Source organism: Alosa pseudoharengus, unplaced genomic scaffold (assembly GCF_046254945.1).
Source record: "Alosa pseudoharengus isolate Yale_2024_CS ecotype anadromous, Long Island Sound unplaced genomic scaffold, YU_APseudo_1.1 YU_APseudo_1.1_scf_27, whole genome shotgun sequence".
Classification (NCBI taxonomy): domain Eukaryota; kingdom Metazoa; phylum Chordata; class Actinopteri; order Clupeiformes; family Clupeidae; genus Alosa; species Alosa pseudoharengus.
Window position 1 is genome coordinate 59,037 of NW_027468704.1, and position 23,468 is coordinate 82,504.

Consider the following 23,468-nt stretch of genomic DNA (forward strand, 5'->3'; position numbering starts at 1 on the left):
CATTGTTCCTTTATTCATGTCTATATTAATATTCATATTGCACAGTCATTTAAATCAGAGGACTAAGCATTTCACTGTATGCTGTACTTTGTATAAATGTATGTGACAAATCTTGAATCTTGAAGGGAGTGACCAAGGGAGTGGGAGATCCGCATCGATATCAAGCGGCAACATTCTAATCTGAACAATGAAGCCAACCTGGAAGTTTGTAAAAATTGCAATAAAAAATCTATGGGTGACGTCACAGACGCTTTGTCCATATTTTATACAGTCTATGATCGATACCCATGGGCCCTTGGAGCCGAATGTGGTACAGACTCTGGTACAGGCAATGATCGGATGGTGTTCAGTAAAGTAATGAGTGTTTGTATTGAGGACTGAGTGTGAATAATTAGCGAATAAGTGTGGCATTTTGATAGGTTGTGTTTTGAAAAACTAAATCAAGTTAATTGGGGGCCAAGCAGCGAATAGACTAGAGATAGACTGGCAGGTTCCACGTGTCATTGTTGATACAAGGCTAGTGTTTGTGGATTAGCCTTATATCTTACAAGAACTGGTGAAAGGGATTTTTTGAAAAAGCTTAGACTGAGCGACCTTAAAATGACAATGCATCCCATATAGCCTAATAGCCTAAGTTCAACAGTACAATTAGCAGCATTTCTTAAACATTATAATTTATAAGATATATATTTTATTATTATTATTTATTATATATATATTTAATTTAATTTTTTTTTTTTGGGGGGGGGGGGGGGCGTCGTGGCGGGGGGTGTCCTGGATTTTCACAAATCAAATGTGGCAACCCTAACTATCAACAGTTAAAGCAGACATCCACAGACCAGACATTTTTAGGCTATTGGATTTGCGTCATAGGCTGCAGATTTTCATTTGTAGATGCATTCTTTACAGTTAATAGCTGCCTCACATCCCTCCTTATTTCAGATTTAAAATGTGCAAGAGTGCATTAGTGTACAATTTAAACAGCCATTTTAATCACTATTTTCCTCTCATTTCTGTCTCAAAAAATCCACTACAGTAAAGGCACATTATGGGTAATTCTGTCTTCTTCACCTGTTGCGCAAAAGCCTCATTTCACATTCTTTCTTTTATTAATGACCTCTGTACAAATAGTTAAAGCAGTGTTTTTCGACCTTTTTTGTGCCACGGCACACTTTTGACACTTAAAATGTCCCACGGCACACTAACACACTAATCCTGTGTGAAGAAAAAATAAACATACCATAGCCTAAAATTTCAAATAATACACCGATATGGCTTTATTATGGCTTGTATGCAAGACCTGCTCAATATAACAAGCGCCCTCTTTTTCATTTGTAGGTGACTATATCTAATTTAATTGTTGTTTTGAACTGGATATGTGATGATTCTGTGAATACTGGATAGGGGGCCCCTGTTGTACAATGCCTACATACCACAAATAGTGCAATCATACAATCAATGAGAGTATTATAAATTCTTTGATGCAACAGTTGCTTTTCTGGACCAGTGAGTGACATTTGGGTAATTTTCTGCGGCACACCTGATGATCTCTCACGGCACACTAGTGTGCCCCGGCACAGTGGTTGAAAAACACTGAGTTAAAGGACTCACACTTTGAATTGATCCCTGCATGCATGCACATAGTACATGAACACCTGCATGCAAATCCCAATACATGTCTGCTTTACAGATTTTAGTGCATAAATGTTCCCATAATGCCTAACAAACAAAATCATGCCAATTAAACCAATACAAGTACAAAAACATTTTCGTCAGTAAGATCAATGATTAGAATATAATAAGATATTCCAAAAACGACTTGCAAAAGAGATTAAGATGACATTTCAGTAAACTATTCAAAAACAATATAATGCCATGGATTGATTACCATCATAACACAACTATTATAATCTTTGATTAATTGTGTCAGTTATGTAACTTACAGTAAACAACATTAAGAACCTGTATAACGATTTCAATTAATCAATTGAACGGTAAAATCGCTGTCTCTGATTATTCAAATACACGATTGAAAACATTATCTCCCACCATTTAAAACGAAAGTGAGCTCAATATCTTTTATGACCTAAATGACCTTCAGATATTTGCTATGTTAAGTTTGTACACTCTCCTCTCCTCATTCATTTCTATGTTATACTCCCAGCAAAAACTAAACAAAAGAATAAGTAACAATATAGATAGATAGATAGATAGATAGATAGATAATGTAGATAGATAGATCTAAAGGTCTAAAGCCGAGTAAAGAATTTGGCTCTTCTTCTTGAAGGAGTCTGGATTTGCTCGTACAGTTCCTTAAATTTCTGAACATTGTCATCATCTCCCATCTCCTTTGTCTTGTTAATGAAGTAATGTAGATGTGGAAGTATGGACATACAATCCCTTTTTGAGCCAGTGGTCTTCAGTTTAAACATGCACCGGTAGGCTTTCTCCAGCAAATTTGACATTTTAGCTTTCGATTTATTCAGCTCCTTCTCAACTGCTTTCTTAACGTCCACTTGTTCACCATAGTGTTGTTTCAACTCCACAGCATGCTTCACGACTCGTCTCTTTTCAGGTATGAAGATCTTCCGCTGTTTGACATGACTGGAGGCTGGGCACTTCCCAGTACACACTGTACACCTGTTATTTTTCATAACAATGCAAGCGGATGTGTGCTGGACCCACCCACAGTCTGGATAATGGCAGTTCTCCTGGCATATGGGGCAGCACATTGCTCCATTGCTCAACTGCCATAGAGACGACTTAATTGAAACCTTCCCTTTGTACGGTTCTTCAACTTCAAAGAGGAAATTTTCATTTTTGTCCAATTTTCTTTTGTTCTTTTCCAGGGCCTCGTTTGTCTGCTGAAGCTTGTTCTGGTTCATGATCTCCATGGTTACGGCATCTTTTAGGTTACTGACACGAGCTTCTAGCCTTTTACGCTCTTTCACACAAATTTCTGATGCATCTGTAAATCCCAGTTGGCTATCTTCCAGAAAACCCCAAAACTCTTTCATGCTGTCCCTTCCTAGGTTCCATGCTGCATAGTAGGCGCGCTCTTGGTCCTCTTCATGCCGCTCTGTTTGTTGGTTGTTGAACAGAAAATGGAGAGGCTTTCCGGCAGGATCTTTGGCACAAGGCACCTTGGCTTTACGGAGGGACGTTAGGACGTTTGTAGCAGGTATTCCCTCAGAGTGAGTGATGAACACTGCGGTCTTCTTCTCTATACCTTCACCAAACTCTGAGAGAATGGGCTCAAAGATGCAGTGATGGAATTGTGTGACGTAACTCTGTGTAGATCTCACCACAAGACCCACAGCATCGATTTCATGGATTCCATCCTCACATCTGAACAAAAATCGCAAGTTCTCTGCAGTCTTCTGGTCAAGTTCTGTCCAATCAGCACTTCCATATCCCGGAGAGTCAATAATTCTCAGACATGAAGAACTAGTTTCCACAAAAACTTCATAAACTGTGATGTCAGTTGTAGTGTTTTGTTTTGTGATCTGAAACCAGACTCCGTCCTCCCATTCCACTCCCAGTATGAAGTTGATGATGGTGTTGATGAGAGCTGTTTTCCCAGCACCAGTTTCTCCGATCAAGAGGACCGTTTTAGTAGGTACAGTCTTGTCTCTTTCTCCAAAAGTCCATCTTCTAAGTGCTGAATTTCCCTCAATGTTACTCTTCTCTGTTGGAAGCAAATAACATGCTGGTGTGCCTGTTTTTATTGGTTGACATTTCTCGATTAATTCTCTTATGGAATGATTCCCATCAGGTCTGCCATTGTCCGAGTCTCCACATGCTAGAGGCTTCCCTGCAAAAGATGTTGATTTGCTCTTTGATTAATTGGGTTTTATGAGCGAAGGGGAATGGTACAGTAACACGTTAAATTCAATTAAAAATGGCTTCCACAACTGAAGTCTTGTTGTTTCTCCTGCCGGATGTTGTGATTGAAATATGATACCTGTGTGTGTGGTGTGGACGACGGCCAGACTGTGATCTCCATTGCTCAGTGTGGTGCAGACACTGATGGTGTATTCTGTGTCTGTCTGTAGGTCGGAGAAGTTGTATCTGAGGGATTTTGTGTAGACGGTCTCGAGAGCTTCCCCATCTTTACTAAGGGTCAGAGAGTAAGAGAGCTGGTCTAGTCCTGCTGGCTTCCCCCATGTCACCGACACAGATGTCTCACCAGCTTCAGCAGTTAGGGTCTCTGGTACAGGGAGTTCTATAAAAACATTGTAATGGAATGAAAATAATATTGAAGTAGTGTTTAACAATTATACAGATTGTTGTTTTGAAACTGGACAAAGGATTGGGGCATATGATTGTGGAGGAATGTGAAAGAGAGATTCCACCTCATACAGGCAATTTGAAGTTTGTCAAAGAATTACAGAACACATTCCATAGCTAACTGACAAACACCCTGTCATGATTATGTTTGCGTTAACGATCATTTTGCCTAAAATACATGTGAGGAGCTAGCTTAAAGGGCCCTTCAGGTAAATGTTGGGGACAATTCGGTTGGCAGTTTCACTCTGGAATAGTCTTCAGAAGCCAAAAGTTAGCAAAAAAGGACACACCTGTGCGACCAGTGATACATGATGGTGAAGAGTGATTTGAAATGGCACACCTGTGTGGACTGTAGTGACTGCAGCTTGGCTCTTTATTCCGTGCAGTAGCTGAGTGGATACAGAGACTGTGTACTCGGTGTATGGCTTCAGCCCTGTGATGGCTGAACTGCGGCACTCTGAGGAGAAGGTTTGTGGCTCAGTCCCTTCACTCTGGTAGGAGATCAGGAAACTGTGTGGAAGCTGCTTCGTCTCACGTGAGCGGCCCCAGCTAATGTTAGCCGATGTTGCTGTCACTGAGTCTACTGTTAAATTCTCAGGGACTAAGTCATCTGCAAGAAATGCAAATGGTAAAATAATTGTATTTCAACTAGCTATATCATAAAAATGAATACTTTAATTGTTGCATAGTTTAAAAGTAGATAGTTTAAAAGTTGAATGTAGATAGTTTAAAAGTTGTTGATAGACAGATAATTTAAGGAATGTTGATAGACAGATAGTTTAATGGATGTTGATAGACAGATAGTTTAATGGATGTTGATACACATAGTTTCTCAAAGTGTGGACCGCAGCCCACCTGTGGGCCATCAAGGTATTGCCGTGAGAGGTAGCCTACATTACTTTATTTATTTTCAATTTTGTATTTTAGATTGACATACTTAAAATTTAATGATTACAGAGTTTAAATTCAAAACATAGCTAGAGATATTAAGCCTAGGTCATCAAAGTGACATTCATTTGATGTTGATCGATCCGGAACATTTTTGATGGGGATGTTAAGGCAGATAGTTTAATGGATGTTGATAGACAGATAGTTTAATGGATGATAGTTTAATCAATCTTGATAGTTTAAAAGTTGATAGTTTAAAAGTTGAATGTAGATAGTTTAACAAATGCTGATAGACCGTTTAATGGATGTTGATAGGCAGATAGTTTAGTGGATGTTGATAGACAGATAGTTTAATGGATGTTGTCTATGATGTCATAATACAGTGGATGATAGTTTAAGTTGAAATTTTAATTTAAATGTAGATAGTTTATGGATGTTGGTAGACAGAAAGCTTAATGGATGTTGATAGGCAGATAGTTTAATGGATGTTGTCTATGATGTCATAATACCAATGCAAAAAAATAAGCTTGTTTTTTGTTAATATCTCAAAAAGCATAAAGTTTACAAAAATGAAAAATACATAGCAGCCTTGTCCTTTATGCCCTATACAGACTACACGATTTTTGCCACAGTTTTGTCATAGCAGACACATTTCCAGTGTCGTGCCCAAATATGAAAAGTCAAGAACGACGACAAAGGAGGAACGCATCTTGTAATGTGACATATTCAACAACCCGTGATTTATTGTCTGCGACGTTCCACGACTCCACGACCAACAGTCTTTGGAGAATCTCCTACAACTCCTGTGTTGGCACTGACACTATGAGGAGATGGGACGAGAAGTCTACGATAGATAGGCTACATGATCTTGTAATGTGGCCAATCTCCCGACTAAGACGCAGGCAAGAATTTGTGGTTCTCTGATCGCCTAGTCTGACATGGTCAATCGTTAAAGACCATTGTAAAAGACAAAAAAAAGTGTAATCTGCATAAAGTATCAGACATTACAAAGTCTGAACGAAGTTACTTTAAACGGTTCAAGCTGAATTAATTAAATACATTTTGGTTATAGAATAATAATAATAAGATTTCAGATAACAGTACAGTGCATTTTGCCTGTAATAAATGTAAATGTAAAATGATTTCAATAGCATGTAAATGTATAACAAGTATCTTCTTACCTGCCAAGTGAGCCAATGTGATTTTATTTGGAGCTTGAATAATCTTATTGAGCTCCTCTAGTTTCTGAACCTTCTCAATGGCTCCGGTTTCCTTCATCTTCTCAATGAGGAAGTCAAGATGAATGAGAGTGTTGGAGTTCCTCTTCAATGCAATGTCTTCCAGTTTGACAATACATTGATAAGCCTGTTCCAACAAGGCGGCCTTTTTAGATATTGATTCCTTGAGTTCTTCTTCAATTACTGTCTTGTACTCCTTTAAATCGGTATATCGTCGCTTCAGTGTCTCGCTGGTTCTTGTAACCTCTCTAGTTTTAGGCTCATAGATCATCTTCTGCTTGGCATGAGCCGAGACAGGGCACTTGTTTGTACACACAGTGCAGCGGCCATCTTTCATGACGCTACACCAGGAGAGGTCTTTCACCCAGCAGCCAGGGTAGTGGCAGTTCTCCTTACAGAAGAGGCAACAGGTGGCAGTCTTGGATAAATGCCACCAGGACGACTCGATTGGGACCATGGCTTTGTAAGGCTCATCAACTGCATAGGTGAAGTCTTTCTTTTTTCTTGATTTCCCTTTATTTTCCTCCAGGGCTCTTTGAGTCTGCTGTAGCTCTTTCTGTTTCAGTTCCTCCATCTTGATGGCATCTTGCAGGTTGTTGACACAGGCCTCCAGCCTTCTGCGCTCTCTCAGTACACCCTTTGTCATCTTCAACTCTTTTGCGTCAATACACTCCAAAAAACTGAAAAAGCTTTCCATACTGTGTTGTCCCAAGTCCCAGGGCCTCCTGAAGTGTTCTTCTTCACGGTTTTCAGTTTGTCGGTTGTTGAACAGAAAATGGAGTGGTCTCCCACGGTCATCTTTGGCACAAGGCACTTCAGCCTCTCTGAGGGCAGTGAGGATGTTTCCAGCAGGTAGACCATCTGAGTGTGTGATGAACACCACTATGTGTTCCTCTATATCTTTACCAAACAGGGAGAGAATGGCATCAAATATATACTTCTGAAATTCGGTAAGGCGATTCTGTGTAGACTTCACCACAAGACCCACAGCATCGATTTCATGAATACCATTTTCAGAGCAGAACAGCATGTCCAAGTTCTGTGAAACCTGCTTGTCAAGCTTTTTTGATGTAGTATCTCCGTAACCCGGGGTATCAATAACTCTGAGATAAGAAGAGGATGTTTCCATCTCATACACAGTGATTTCACTTGTCTGAGATTCCGTAAGCAACTTCTTTTTGTTTTCCTCCGTAATCTGAAACCAAAGTCTGTCCTCCCATTTCACCCCTAAGATGTGGTTGACCATGGTATTGATGAGAGTTGTTTTCCCAGCTCCAGTTTCTCCAACCATGAGGACTGTTTTAATCTTCCTACTCTTGTGTTTTCCTCCGAAAGTCCATCTTCTGACGGCTGAATTTCCATCGATGTCACTCTTTTTTGTTGGAAGTAAAAAACATGCTGGATTGCCTGTTGTTAGTTGTTGGCATCTCTCTGTGAGTTTTTCGATTGGCAAAAATTCGCTGGGATGGCTGTGAGAGAAAAGAAACAGATTTAGGCTTTTGATGGGCTGTGTACAACACTGGTGGAGGACTAGTCAGATAACTATAGAGACATTACCAAAATACACAAGTATCCCCTACAGGGTCTTTGATATCCATGGCAAGATTGATGACACTTACTTTTCACTGTTGACTGGAGACTTGGTTGGCCCATTTCCTATGGAATAGTTTGATAATAATGATCAAAATAATTTAATATTCAATGAAGTGTTTCTCCAGCTCAAGTTAAAAAATGAAGCAATGCACACACATTACTCTAAGAAGAGCCTTTACACCTGTAATCACCATGATCACCTTACATTTTGAGGGACTAGTTTCTCAGCAGTGGCAGAATTTTATCTGCTCCAGTTAGTAGTACTGCGCCGAAAAGTAAACAGACCTATGAAACAGACTATTGCAATGCGATGCAAGGGTAGTTTTATTTCTAACACTTTTCTATCATCACAACTCGTGGTTCAATTACAGACTGAATCAGATTGTCCTCCAGGATTTCCATGTATGTTGCTGAATTCATTTTACTTTTACCTTTACAAGCCTTTCAGGGCCTGCAATCGAGAAGTATCCCCACAGCATGATGCTACCAACACCATTCTCAATTTTGGTCTCATCAGACCAACAAATTTCTTCCATTTGACCATGGAGTCTCCCACATGTCTTTGGATGAACTTTAGTCAAGATTTAAAGAGCTCTGCCACTCACCCATAGAACTTTGACTGTGTCACGGACTGCTTCTTAACTTGACCCAAATGTAGGACAGCACACAAAGAGTATTCTCTCACCGACTTTACTGACAGAGTGCAGCACAGGAACAATACAACAATGACACATCACAAAACTAGGGGTTTATATACACAGGGATTTAACAAGGCTAACAGGGCACAGGTGGACAAGAGACAAGGTAAAACAAGAGACAGGTGACTGCAAGACATGGACTGAGAACTGAGACATGGCAAGACAAACAAAGGAGCACATGGCTGACAGGAACTAAAACACAAGGACAGGAAGTAAAACACAGGAGCATATGGCACAGGAGGCTCAGGGAAAACAGGATCGTTACAGTACCCCCCCTTTAAAGGCCGGATTCCAGACGGTCCAACAGAAAAAAAAGGAGAAGGCCAAGCAGGGTGGGTGGAGGGGGCCAAAGGCAGGAGGGTCAGGCAGACGGCCCGGCGGATGGCCGGTCAGAGACGGAGCCAGAGCTGGATCAGGAGCCAGAGCCGGCGCAGGAGTCTGATGTGGGACTGGAGCCAGAGCTGGAGCCGGAGTCGAACTCGGGACTGGATCAGATGCCAGAGTCGAACTCGGGACTGAATCTGGAGTCAGAGTCGAACTCGGGACTGGATCAGGAGCCGGAGTCGAACTCGGGACTGGATCAGTAGCCGGAGTTGGAGCTGGATCAGGATCAGGAGCCTGAGTCGGATCAGGATTAGGAGCCGGAGCCGGAGCCAGATCCAGAGCAGGAGCAGGAACTGGAGCCAGAATCGGGACTAGAGCTGGAGTCAGGACTGGAACCGGGACCGGTGTCAAAGTAGGGACCGGAGCCGAAGTCGGAGTTGGGACTGCATTGGGGACTGGAGTCATGGGAACAGGGAGGTTAGGAACAGGAAGGGACCAGAAGTTGCAGGGAGGCGGGACCGGAGCGTGGCGAGGAGCCTTGACCGGAGGGAGGCGAGGAGCCGGGACTGGAGGGTGGAGAGGAGCTGGGACAGAGAATGGAAGTGTCACTGGAGGAGCGCACTGTGGGGCTGGCACTGGAGGAGACAAAGAGCTGGCCACTGGAGGAGACAAAGAGCTGGCCACTGGAGGACACAAAGAGCTGGCCACTGGAGGAGACAAAGAGCTGGCCACTGGAGGAGACAAGGCTTGGGAAGGTACCGAAACAGAAATGGCCTCTGCGGTATCAGGATCAGGATCAGAGGTGCTCAGGGAAACCTTCATGGTCTGTTGACCACTCCTCAGTGGACCAGTCATCGTCGTCTTCGGTGGACCAGACGTCCTCATTGTCCACCAAGAAATGCTCCCAAGAAGGCTCCCAAGGAACATTAGAATCAAAATCGAATTTCAAAAACTGATAAATGCCAGCTGGGTCTATGCTTTGCTGTGTCATTCTGTCACGGACTGCTTCTTAACTGGACCCAAATGCAGGACAGCACACACCGACTTTACTGACAGAGTGCAGCACAGGAACAATGGAGCACATGGCACAGGAGGCAAACAAAGGAGGGGCAGGGAAAACAGGATCGTTACAGACTGGTGAAGAACTCAGGCAAAAGTTGTTGTGTGCATAGTCTCTCTCATCTCAGCTGCAGAAGCTTTTACATTCTTCAGAGTTGTCATAGGTGCCTTGGTGGCCTTACCCTCACCATTGTTCTTCTTGAACAGTCACTCAGTTTGTGGTGTTGGCCTGCTCTAGACAGATTTGCACATTTGCCATATTCCATCAATTCCTTAATGATGGATTTCACTGAACCTCATGGCAAGTTCAGTGACTTGAACATTTTTTGTATCTATCCCCTCACTTATGCTTTTATGCTTTTCAATAACCTTTTCTTTGAGTTGTTTTGAGTGTTCTTTTGTCTTCATGGTGGAATTATAGCCAGGAATACTGATTGACCAGTGACTGGATCCTCCAGATGCAGACGTCTTTCTATTGCTATACACATTCACTGCACTCAGGCAATCTCCATGTCACTAACTGTGAGACTATTAGCACCAATTGGCTGGATCGCTGTTGGCGTAGGATGTAGTCACTTTAAAGGGGAAATCCGGCCGATCTTACCTGAATCTTGATCACTAGATATCACTGAGTACTGTTGATAGGGAAAAAAACAACAAAAATCGGTGCTAGCAATCTGGAGTAGCTGCAGCTAATGCACAGAGCTCCCAGTTAGCTACAATGCCAGTTTTTGGGGGCATGTTATGTAACTGCACTATGTAACTACATTACTGTGCAAGCCGCAGGCATCATTTGGACCGTTTCCATGTAGTCACATAGTCACTGATATGGTCATAACCACTACAGTGCTTAATTACCTATTTTTGAGGGGGTACTTAAAGGAACACGCCACCCAATGTCAGTAGTAATATATGTTCTTACCTTAACTTTCACGAGTTGAGTCATACCTCTCCCGTGTCGGTACGTGCACTCAAACGCTCTGGTGCGTGGCTGGACTGTGTTAGCATGTTGCTATGCTAGCGGGCTTTGCCGTAACTAAGCGTAGAAGTAATAAAAAACATCCACGTTTTCCCAACTTAAATACAGTTGCACGAGTAGTTGATAGAAATGCTACGGCCACGTAACATGAAACGTGGCGATTTTCCAAGCGAATAAACAGGAGAACTACAATGTGTGGCGCAATAGCACTTGGGAGTACTACGACCTAGCGTAGTAGTATTGTTAACACCTAATTGTAGATCCTATCCACCACAGAGTTTAGAATCCATGCTGGATCGACCCCCAGGTCATTCATTTAAAATTAATTGCGCTGTCTGTCTGAAAAAGACGCGCTCGTGCAGTCAAAATGAATGGGAGTCTTCAGAACAGGCTTGTCAGTCACCCTGACATAACAGTGTGTAAAGTAGCCTATAATGTGAATGACTTGTAATTTAATCAAGGATTTCTTTCTTTTTGCAAAAAATAAAGTACAGTTGATTACTTCTACGCTTAGTTACGGCAAAGCCCGCTAGCATAGCAACATGCTAACACAGTCCAGCAGCGCACCAGAGCGTTTGAGTGCACGTACCGACACGGGAGAGGTATGACTCAACTCGTGAAAGTTAAGGTAAGAACATATATTACTACTGACATTGGGTGGCGTGTTCCTTTAAAGTTTTCGTAGAGAGGGTATGACCTCCTAGCCTAGAAATCTAGACGCACCGTAGCGGCAGCAAATGTAATTTGCAGCCGGGGTAGTCTAGTGACTCTCCGTTGGCTTGCGAGCTGGGAAAACCAAACTTCGGTCAGGCCAATCACATTGGTGGACGGGCAACATAATGATGGCAGAGTTGCAACGGTTCCGTGTGAATTCCCTGCTAATTGAAAACATGCTAGATGGATGCTGCTGCTGGCGAACAGCGGTCTTTGAATCGTGACTCGAGTTAAGCTTTTTTTTAAGTTGGCAAAAGTTTGTTCAACTAGCCAACTAGCTCCGCTGGTGGGAAAACATGGGACTAGTGAGTTGTAGCGCTATCCTAGTGTAACCTGCGCGATTCAGTCCTGCACGCGCCCGGACTCGAACCCACGAACAGCAGCACCTCGGATCGGGAGGCGAGCACGCTAACAATTGAGCCAATAGCCCAGGCTACTGGCTTGCATGCCAGCAGCACTCTTGAGGCGTCGGGGAGTGAGGTTTACCAACGTTCCACAAGCACAGCTAAGCTAGCTGGCATCCGTTACACTCACCCCCCTAAACCTCACTCCCGATCCGGGTCACGGCACCAATGTAATCTGCGTTGTGTTGAACCTGCGCGATTCAGTCCTGCACGCGCCCGGACTCGAACCCGCAAACAGCAGCACCTCGGATCGGGAGGTGAGCACGCTAACAATTGAGCCAATAGCCCAGGCTACTGGCTTGCATGCCAGCAGCACTCTTGAGGCGTCGGGGAGTAAGGTTTACCAACGTTCCACAAGCACAGCTAAGCTAGCTGGCATCCGTTACACTAGCGCTATCCTATTGCATGCAGAGGGAATTTGAAAGACAACCGTTTATCTCACCCCACGGATTGAGCACTGCCAATGGTGAGTTCCCAGACCCTACATCTTGATGTGGGTCTGGCTCGTCAGGCTAATGACCTCTGTGAGTCTATGTCTCTATGTCTTCTAGACTTTCGCTGAAGTGACCGATGGGAAAGGAGGTAGGTGACAGTGCAAACTTTACATTTAAACGGTTTCTGCACAATGTATGAGTTGAAAACACATCTTGTCACGTAAGGACCCTGTTCATGTTGCACAGAATTTTTAATTTTGCATTTTTAATATTTAATTGCGTTTTGTGTCTGTTAAGAGGCACAAAGGCAGTGTTAAGAACATGCCCCCGTAGCTAACAGGGGTCATTTTTCCCCCCTATCGACAGTACTCGGTCGGATATCTCCTTTAAGGAGGGTGAATATGTATGCAATAGCTTATTTTGCATTATGTATTTATCATTACTTTGTAGAAATTTGCTTTCACTTTGACATTAAAGAGGGGATTTTTGTAAACTTCTGTAAAAAAAGGCCAAATTAAATTTACAAAGATTATTAAAGCAATAAAAGGGGAAATATTCAAGGGGGGTGGGTGCTTTTTATAGGCACTGTAGCTACTGCACTGATCAGTCTTGACTGGCGTACCCATCCATATCCCTACTGATCAGTCTTTACTGACATACCCATCCATATCCCTACTGATCAGTCTTTACTAACGTACCCATCCATATAGCTACTGATCAGTCCTTACTAACGTACCCATCCATATAGCTACTGATCAGTCTTTACTGGCGTACCCATCCATATAGCTACTGATCAGTCTTTACTAACATACCCATTCATATAGCTACTGATCAGTCATTAATGACATACCCATCCATATAGCTACTGATCAGTCTTTACTGGCGTACCCATCCATATAGCTACTGATCAGTCATTAATGACGTACCCATCCATATAGCTACTGATCAGTCTTTACTGACGTTCCCATCCATATAGATACTGATCAGTTTTTACTGATATACCCATCTATATAGCTACTCTTTACTGACGTACCCATCCATATAACTACTGATCAGTCTTCACAACTCATCTTACTGTAATGCCTTAATAAAAAATGAGGAAAATCCAACCTTTAAGGACACCAATTTTCTTTGAGAATAAATAATGTATAATAAATAAATAAATGTTTATGCCCCCTTAAAATACAGGGGGCATAAGTATACATACCCCTATGTAAAATTCCCATAGAGGCAGGCAGATTTTATTTTTATTTATTATTTTATTTATTTTTAAAGGTCAGTTATTTCATGGATCCAAAATACTATGCATCCTGATAAAGTTCCCTTGGCCTTTGGAATTAAAATAGCCCCACATCATCACATACCCTTCACCATACCTAGAGGTTGCCATGGTTTTATTTCAGTTAGCCTAATAGCTGGTTTGATTTGCATTGAGAGATGATTTTATGGAAAGTACTGTGAATGGGCTTGCGGTACCCTGGGTGCGGGTGAGGCAAGGCTGGACACTTGGAGGTGGAAGGAGGCTCACGAGGCAAAATGTACAAGAATATGCTGTGGTTTATTCTTGAAAAAGGTGCAGTTCCATGAAGGCCCACACTGGGTGAAATGCCAAATGTACTGCCAAAATTACATAAAAATTCCAGAATAATCCAAAAATAACCAAAGATCCAAATTAAGTAAATGTCCAACAAAAATACCTGGCTATTAGCTATTAGCTTGTAGCTTCCGGTTTGGCACAAGCAAAAACAACCATATCTTCTAGCCAGTCAAAACACAAGTCAGCAGAGCATTTGCAATTACAGCATATCAGCATTTAGCTCTTACCCCATCGCTCTCCCGAACAGAAATGAGGCTCCCTTTTAACAAGGAAACCCCTCCCTTCCAAATTGATACCAATCAGAGCCAAGTGGCTCACCCCATTTCCCCCTGTACAGGTAAGTATTACATTACATTACATTACATTACATTACATTTGGCTGACGCATTTTTAACCAAAGCGACTAACAACATGGTAAACAGTTTAAGTTTTAGAGCGATTCTCAACAATATTAGGACAATTTAAAAAAAACATAAGAATAAGTACAGTAAGAATAAGTGCATCAGTGAGTGCTGTTTTTAACAGTTACGTGTCCGTTTAAGACGGCTGGTGAGTGCTAGGATCAGCAAGACTTGTTGTAGTGTTGCTATGAGAGGAGATGTTCTCTAAAGAGCTGGGTCTTCAGGAGTTTTTTGAAAATGGAGAGGGATGTCCCTGCCCTTGTAGGAACTGGCAGTGTGTTCCACCAACGAGGAACAACAGATGAGAAAAGTTTGGATTGGCCTGAGCGTACCAGAGGTAGAGCTAGACGTCGTTCGTCTGAGGAGCGCAGCGGTCTGGAGGTAGCGTATGTCTGTATGAAGGCATTCAAGTAAGTGGGAGCAGAACCGGAGACTACTTTGTAGGCAAGCATTAGAGCCTTGAATTTGATGCGGGCCGCCATAGGTAGCCAATGTAGCTGGATGAGTAGCGGGGTAACATGTGCCCTCTTGGGTTGGTTGTAGACCAGGCGCGCCGCCGCGTTCTGGATCATCTGAAGTGGTTTCACTGTGCAGGCTGGGAGACCTGTCAGGAGGGCGTTGCAGTAGTCAAGTCGTGAGATGACTATTGCCTGAACCAGAAGTTGGGTGGCATCTTGAGTTAAGTAAGTCCTGATTTTCCGTATATTGTAGAGTGCGAAACGGCATGACCGGGCGACTGAGGCAACATGATCTGAGAAGTTTAGTTGGTTGTCGAGAACAACTCCTAGATTTCTTGCAGTCCTGGTAGGTGAAACAGACAGAGAGTCAAATTTGATGTTGATGTCGTGGTGTATGGTAGGTTTAGCTGGGAGGACCAGCAGTTCAGTCTTTGAGAGGTTCAGCTGGAGGTGGTGTGCCTTCATCCATGTAGCTATGTCAGAGGCAATCCGAGATCCGTGCTGAAACCAAGGGGTCATTAGGTGGAAAGGACAGATAGAGCTGTGTGTCGTCTGCATAGCAGTGGTATGAGAAACCATGCGAACGGATAATCTGTCCCAAGGAGGTGGTGTAGATAGCAAAGAGAAGGGGGCCCAGTACTGAGCCCTGGGGGACCCCTGTGGTGAGATGGTGAGGTGCAGATAGCTGACCAAGCCATGATACGTTAAATGAGCGTCCTGTGAGGTAGGATTCAAACCAGGAGAGAGCAGAACCGGAGATTCCCATGTTAGCGAGTATAGAGAGAAGAATGCGGTGATTAACCGTGTCAAAGGCAGCCGATAAGTCAAGCAGAATGAGTACTGATGACCGAGCGGTCGCCCTGGCTTCTTTTAAGGCTTCTGTTACAGACAGCAGAGCCGTTTCGGTAGAGTGGCCGCTTTTGAACCCAGACTGATTTGGATCCAGAAGGTTGTTCTGTGAAAGGAAGTCAGAGACCTGTTTGGAGACTGCTCGTTCAATGCCTTTGGATAAGAAAGGCAGGAGTGAGACAGGGCGGTAGTTCTCGACTTGAGCAGGGTTGAGAGAAGCTTTCTTAAGTAACGGTGTTACCCGGGCCGTTTTGAACGCTGTTGGAAATGTGCCGGAGGTTAGCGAGGCATTGATCACGTGTGTGATAGCTGGTGCGATGGTCGGGCTGATGGACTGAAGTAGGCTCGTAGGTATAGGGTCCAGCGAGCATGTGGTAGGACGGCTGCATGTCAGGAGTCTAGATACTTCATAGTATATCACACAAAAGTATTTACACAAACAATAAATCCCTTTAAATCAAAATATACATAATCGCGATTATCCACCACCAATATACATTCATAACAACATAACAACAAGGCAATAAACATTCATATCATGGCTAAATGCACGCCATCCCCCCCCCAATGTTCACAATGCACGCTCCCACAGCTCCGAGGCTGGAGAGAAAACCCTCCTCTCCCAGCGAGCGCGCTTCGCATGGGCCGTTGAGCTGGAAGCGGCAGACAGGTAAGTTGGGTATGCTTGTGTTCGCAGCTATGGGGAAATTAACGGTGGAAAATGTGTGGAAAATGAGACATGGCAGTGGGGCCCTCACTACGTGTCAAAGATGGTATGTAAATTACTCTGTGGCAGAAGGGAGAAATGATAAATGAGTGCGTTTTAATGTCGCGTTTTACTGTCGCGGTTGCAATGGCGCCGCCCGGACAAACATTCCCCCGCTTCCCCCCTACAAGTCCACAAACTTTTCCCCAGTCCTGGCATGTTGCCCAAGTTCCCAGCAAACATACAAACATTGTCCACAAGCATTACATTGTCCATCAAAGTCCGTACGTGTATGTGTGTGAGTGTATGCGAGTGTGCGTAAGTATGAATGTGAATACGAAATCCGCGTTGCGCTTTGCTTGCGCAACGTAACAAGGGTACCTGCTGTGAGTAACCTCGCAAAACGCTACTCTATCAAGAGTTCACAGCGTGGCAGTGAGGAGGGGGAAGATCACCTCCTCACAGTACCGATATGGTGAAGGGTATGTGATGATGTGGGGCTATTTTGATTCTTTAGCATGTGTATGTACAGGGTATGTAAACTTATGAGCACAACTGTATGTTCAGATTGAAACTTGTTACCTGTGGTTATGGTGCGGAGGACAGCCTTACTCTGATTTCCATTCAGGCTAGTAGTGCAAACACTTATTGTGTATTCTGTGTCTGTTTGAAGGTTGGAGAATGCATATTCCACAGTATCTGTGGAGACATTCTCCACACATTCTCCATCTTTGCAGAGTGTCAAAATGTACGAGACTTGATCCAGTCCTGCTGGTTTCCTCCATGTTACTGACACAGATGTGGCATCAGTTTCAGTCACTAGGTTCTGTGGTTCAGGAATCTCTGTAGAAGAAATATATAGCAGAATACTACATTGAGCGATTCATTAAACAAATTAATTCCTCGGTACAACTGTCAACGCAAATGATTAAAAAACAAGCCTAATATTAGAAATGAAACGGGAATATTTGAATATTATTATAATGTTTAATGTTTGTTGGCCACTGACATGGTTACTCTCAGAGTTGTTGAGTCAGACTAATATAATAAAACAAAGATATGCAATTCAATTAATCATGCGTGCATGTATGAGAGTAGCCTGGCCATTTGCCATCCCCTTGGTACGCTTAGCTTCTACAAGGGTCTGGGATCTCGGCTATTGACGAACGTTTGCAAGCTGGATGCGTGGTAGAAGTTTGAAATGATTGGATCTGATTTCACCCAATCGCTAACGTTTGGCCGTGACATATGTTATGCGCCAGCTCGATCGTGAAGTAAGCTACACTACAACGCTCAGAAATTGCGTGCGCTGTATAGCCTACAACAACCATTCCCCACCAGAGCGAACAAGATGGATGTAAATGACCGATGCCAGCTTTGCGATACAAATGTAAAAGTTAGTGGAAGAATAGCAAATAGCAGATTACTATTCAACAGTAAGGTTGAAGATAACATATTGTAACGCCGATGAGAAGTTAGGAGACGGGGAGGCTGATATATCGTTCCAAAACTCCGGTAGTTTATTTCCTATAGATGTACAGGCTAGTGCATGTACGCAACAGGAGGTGTCCACTACAAAACAACAAACTGATCGCTGATAAATCACGGTCTCAATCACTCGTCATTCACACTCATCGGCCAAAAACGCAACACAACTCACTCGCACGTAATCCACTTCTACTCTGACTAAACTTACTAGACGTCTTAGAACCCCCTATCCTATTCCCTCCCCTTATCGATCGCTAACCTATCTGAACCCCTAAATATTCACTCCCGGACACCTACCCCCAATCAAAACACATCAGAACTCAATGACACATTCTATGACACAGAAGGGAGAGGGAGACACAAACACTCGCACACACACACACGCACACGGCGGGAAAACAGAAGACACAGGGGAACGCAGGGGAAAGCCCAACACAGGGGCAAATAGCCTCGGCGACGGTGCTACAATATCATCACAATTGTCAAAGCTAGATGTGATCATTCAAAACACGCCGCTTCGTTCATACTGGGTCTGCCGCACATGCTGTAATTTAATATTGAGGCTACTGCGCGATAGGGGTGTGCATTGGCACTGCCCTCACAAATCGATTCGATTACGATTCACCAGGTAACGATTCGATTCAATTCGATTCTACGATGCATTGCAATGCATTGCGATGCATCAAAATTCTACTGCACACAACAAGGGAAATTTTGAGGTCATGAGCCAATACAAGCAGTCAGATATTGAACAGATTTTATTGCCTGCTATGTGTCTATTATCACTCTCCTGTATCTTTGACATAAATGTCATTAAATAATGGAATTTCACCATTTTAGGGTCAAGGCTACTTGGCCTTCAGTTGGGCATATTTGGTGGGGGGCACAAAGGCCACATGTCAGGGCACCAAGGCCAAAGTTAATACAGTAGTAGGCTATACAAATGATCAAAGTTGTATTTAGCCTATTCACAGCAGTAGACCTGCATCACTGTAGCCTATGAAACATTACAAAAACATGAAACATGGCATATTACATAGAACTGTAAATCATTTGATCATCTAATATTTAGATATCTAGGATATATTTAACATTATTTTATATTTGGCCTGTTATGAAATCATGTATTCAACAATTTAAGCAAAGCTCAGTTTTAAGAAACTCAAATAGCATAGATGCATGCTTAGCATTTTGTGATCATTAAGGCCACTTTCACAAACTCTTAGTCAGCTGTCCTCTGATTTACCGATATCTAGGCGATATTTGTAACATCTATTTTGTATTTGGCCCATTATGAAATCATGTAGAATAATTTAAACACATTGTAAAACTAAAGCCCAAATTTGGAGACAACCATGCATGTCGAAATTTGCTCGCGAACCGTTCACCACAGCAATTAACGGCTAAAAATTGAAACTTCACAACTTTATTGTCCACTCAAGGCCAGAAAATAAACAGTGACATAATCGATTATGGCACGTTGCCGCATCGATGCTGAATCGTGCATGCCCCGCATTGCAATGCATCGCCGAATCGCTTATTGTTGACACCACTACTGCGCGATACAAATCAAACGTTTCCCAAATCCCGTAGGGAGTAGGGCCACGACATCTTTGCCCGAAATAAAATGTGTTAAACACTCCTTTTGTTCGGACTTCAATTCCTGAATATTTGGAAGCATAGCCAGCACGGACTGAATTGCTTTATTAACTTATGCCATTGCCAACTCCTCGAGGACTACAATTCAAACACAGCACAGAATCTCGACATTGTCTCTCACTCCCGCCTCCTGCTCGCTGATTGGCTCGGAGTCGAATTCCCCATTGCGAGCGAGGCCAATGGCCGGAATCCAAGACGGAGTCGTGGAGGGAGATGAAAATCGAGCGGAAGTATGTAGGAAGGCAAGGCCAGGCTAGGAGAGAGAGTATTTTTTAGGTGTAATCAGAGATGAAACAATCTAAACCAATAGTATTTTAAAGCAACACTAAAGCACTTTTCCTCTGTCACACGCACGCTATTTGTTTATCCAGCACCAGCTTTGGAAATAACAATGTCCACAGACACGGTAGAGTATGTTGCTGATTTAATGAAAGTATGATGGATTGCGACATCAGAAGCAAGTCAAATGTGTAGCTTCTTTTGTCTCATTCCATCGAACTACAGATCCGCTACCCGATCTGGCAAACTTATATAGTACGGTTATAGCCGATAGAGGGCCGCAAAGCGAATGCAGAAGTGCCGTTCACCCCGTTACGAGTTGATGAACCACTGAAACGATTTTGGAAACAATATTAAGGTACAAAAAACTCTTTGGTGTTGCTTTAAGACAACGTTTATGAACAATAATAACTAGCAAAAGGCCACAAGGTGGCAGACTGTCGATAAACAGTTTAACACTGTGGCCAAGTGATGTGAGGTGTTGATGAGGTTATAAAATCTCTACATCAAAGCAAAATATTCTTGAAACAGGCCAGAGACACCTAAGGGTTTAGAGGTGTGACTGGGGTGCCGACTCAAACTGCAACGTGTGTGGTGATGAAAGTGAATGGCAGAATTCTATGACAGACTGACTGAAACCAAAGTGAAACGAAATGAAAAGAGAAAGTGGACAAAGGAGGCTGCTCTACACTCCCATCCACATCACATGACAAGATAACAATACTATCAATCTATCAATCGCAGTGCAGGTCTCTGAGCAGGAGGGACCAGATGTTATCTTTGGTTTCGACACCTGTTTGTTCCTGTCTGACTCCTTACCTGTGCAAAAACACGCTGACACACCCTGACTATTGTTCCCATGGTCACCCAGTGTGGCAACTGTGACATCATACGTGACTCCTGGGGACAGGTCCTGTATGTTTAAGTTGAGCCCTCGCACTGGGAGAGAGCATTGAGCGGTGTGGCTGTTCCAGGTGACCCAGAATTTCTGCTGCTCCCCAATCAGTCCCTCAGGAGACCCCCATTTCAAACACACAGAATCTGGCTTCACTGAGGTGACCTCAATCAGTCCAGGTGGAGGAAGAACTGTTGATGAAAACAATACTCATTTATGCATATTAATAGGATTATGTAGAACACCCTACAGACAGGGCCTCTGTTCGAAACGGGAAAAACTGCTGCCTTTTAAGATATCTAACTGGGGAGCGAGGCTGCAAGAGCGGTTCGAAATGGGAAAAAACTATCTTTGCTGCCTTCTAAGATATCTGAAAACAAAGATGGCGGATTACATCCATAATGGCTGCTGAATCTGTTGAAATGTGATTTGTGTGACATTATTTTGCTTAGATTTGTAGATTTGTAATGCGAAATAAATGCTTTACTATCTGATTATACCATTGTTGTAACCATTGATAGCGTCTGGTCTATATGTGCCGCCCGTCAAACTGATTTCTACTGTTAGCCTGCTAGCTTCTGTAAGCAAATTTAGTTTAACGTCAGTCTTTTGCTAATGTCGTACCGTAGTGTTTCTAGACACACACAAAGATTCTAGAGTGCTACGCTCATTCTTAAAAGATTCATTCAATTCAAAGTCACGTCTTGTGAGACAGCTCTCTATTTAGGGAGGGAGGCAGCAGGCAGCTGTCTTTCGTTTCGAACGGAGCCAGGGTGTGTCTCTTACCTGAAGAATGTTAGAGGTGAAACCGAAAGAAATCTGTATCTGGAATATGACACGCATTTAACTATGATACAATCTCACACCTGTCACGATCATATAAATATCTTAGGTAGACGATAGTGATGTAAAAATGTTAAGTTAATTACAGCAAAAGTGATCCATTGTTATTATTATGGTCAACACCCCTCTTTTTTCTTTCTCCTTGACCTCACTTGTTTGGTTGATGTCCGTGGACACTGTTGGGCTTTCAGGAGGCTGTACATCAGCTGGACTGGAGGCATCATCATCATCACTAAAGATACGCCATAATCAATCATTAAAAGGGAAACACTCTCACCCATTATGATTAAACTTAAATATAAAACAATGCAACAGTACCCAATGCTGTCATTCTGTGGGGTTTAATAATATAAAGCATTGCAACAGTACCCAATGCTGTGGTTCTGTGGGGTTTAATAATATAAAGCATTGCAACAGTACCCAAGGCTGTGGTTCTGTGGGGTTTGTGACTCCATAGTCTCCTTCCTTCCACTCCACAATACTCTGATAGTTCATTAGACCTGCACAAGGTGAGACAAACCAGAGAAGCACTGAAGTTTTTTCAGATCGATCGATATTAGTTGCACTATGTATGAATGAATATTTGCAAATGAAAAACCACCTCATATCAGTTTTAGCACAGTTTAGCTCAGTGACAGCACAACGCAGAGAGGAACTTTCTCTTTCAGGTTGGATACTATAATTGGTGAAGTGTGCCATCGTGTTAGATGCATCTCCATTACGAGTTGCATTAGGCATTTAAAGAAAGCAGGAATATCGCCAAATAATATTAAGCGCAGTTAAACAGATGCACAGTTTATTACTAAATATGTGTCACATAGTGCGTGTTACCAACGTAATATATGTATAGTTTAGTCTTTGTGAACATGTTTTTTTTTCCACAGTATCTGAGAATACTACACTAAAAATGTACACTTTTCAGTATCATGTACACATAGATGGTCTAATCAACAAGAGGTGTCTTCAAATGCATTTCATCACAGCTTTCTCAGTTCTGTGAAGAGTAAGTCTAAAAATAACTGTGATTAGTTAGTCCATACCTTCATCTGAAGAGAGACAAAGTAATCCTTCTGTGTTCACCAAAGCACAGATTTATACTGGTGTGAGGCTCCCCCTAAATAGTATGATCCCTGTAAGTCTGAACAGTTCCTGAACAGGTAGGATTCCTCTGGCACGGTTTGTTACCCCACACGGATTCCTCTGGCACGGTTTCTTACCCCACGCTTCACAAACTATGCAGTAGGGCATTGGGACAAAGCGTGGGAGGTACAGTATATAATATGTTCACTATTCAGAAGGACATTCAATTTCACTTTCTGGGAGTTTGTCTGTTGAGCTTTTTATTGCAGTATTACAGTTCAGTTATACCTGGCAATTATTTGGTGTTGTTTTGGAGATTTTCTTCATGAATTAAAACAATTAAATGCATTAGGCACTGGAATGCATCAAGGTACTCAACTTTTGTTATACTGCTCTGGACAGAATTAAGAGACATTCAAATGAGTTGACGGTCATATTCAAATGTCTCTTAATTTGGAATATGACCGTCAACTCATTTGAATGTCACTTAGCAACAGTAGGATGACATCCAGTGGTCTCTTATTTTTTTCCAGAGCTGTATATTAACAATGTCTTCTAAGAGGTTGCTCAATCTTAAACTCTTAAACTTCGT

At 42.7% G+C, this 23,468-nt stretch overlaps 1 protein-coding gene across 2 annotated transcripts; it reads right to left on the reverse strand.

Moving 5' to 3' along the window:
• Positions 1 to 792: 792 nt before the first annotated feature.
• On the reverse strand, positions 793 to 23,006 carry LOC143099294 (uncharacterized). Of its 2 annotated transcripts, none has more exons than XM_076262389.1 (10): positions 22,837 to 23,006; positions 22,217 to 22,296; positions 21,883 to 22,028; positions 20,878 to 21,144; positions 17,215 to 17,475; positions 8,036 to 8,072; positions 6,360 to 7,885; positions 4,631 to 4,900; positions 3,965 to 4,225; positions 793 to 3,814 (listed from the first exon to the last, which is right to left on the reverse strand). In XM_076262389.1, the coding sequence occupies exons 2-10, from the start codon at positions 22,249 to 22,251 to the stop codon at positions 2,250 to 2,252; spliced, it is 4,368 nt and encodes a 1,455-aa protein (XP_076118504.1). In that variant the 5' UTR covers positions 22,252 to 22,296; positions 22,837 to 23,006; the 3' UTR covers positions 793 to 2,249. The 2 variants fall into 2 exon arrangements, with proteins under 2 accessions (XP_076118504.1, XP_076118505.1); XM_076262390.1 differs by having other exon boundaries at positions 795 to 3,814; positions 21,949 to 22,028; positions 22,837 to 23,005.
• Between the last annotated feature and the right edge of the window lie 462 nt (positions 23,007 to 23,468).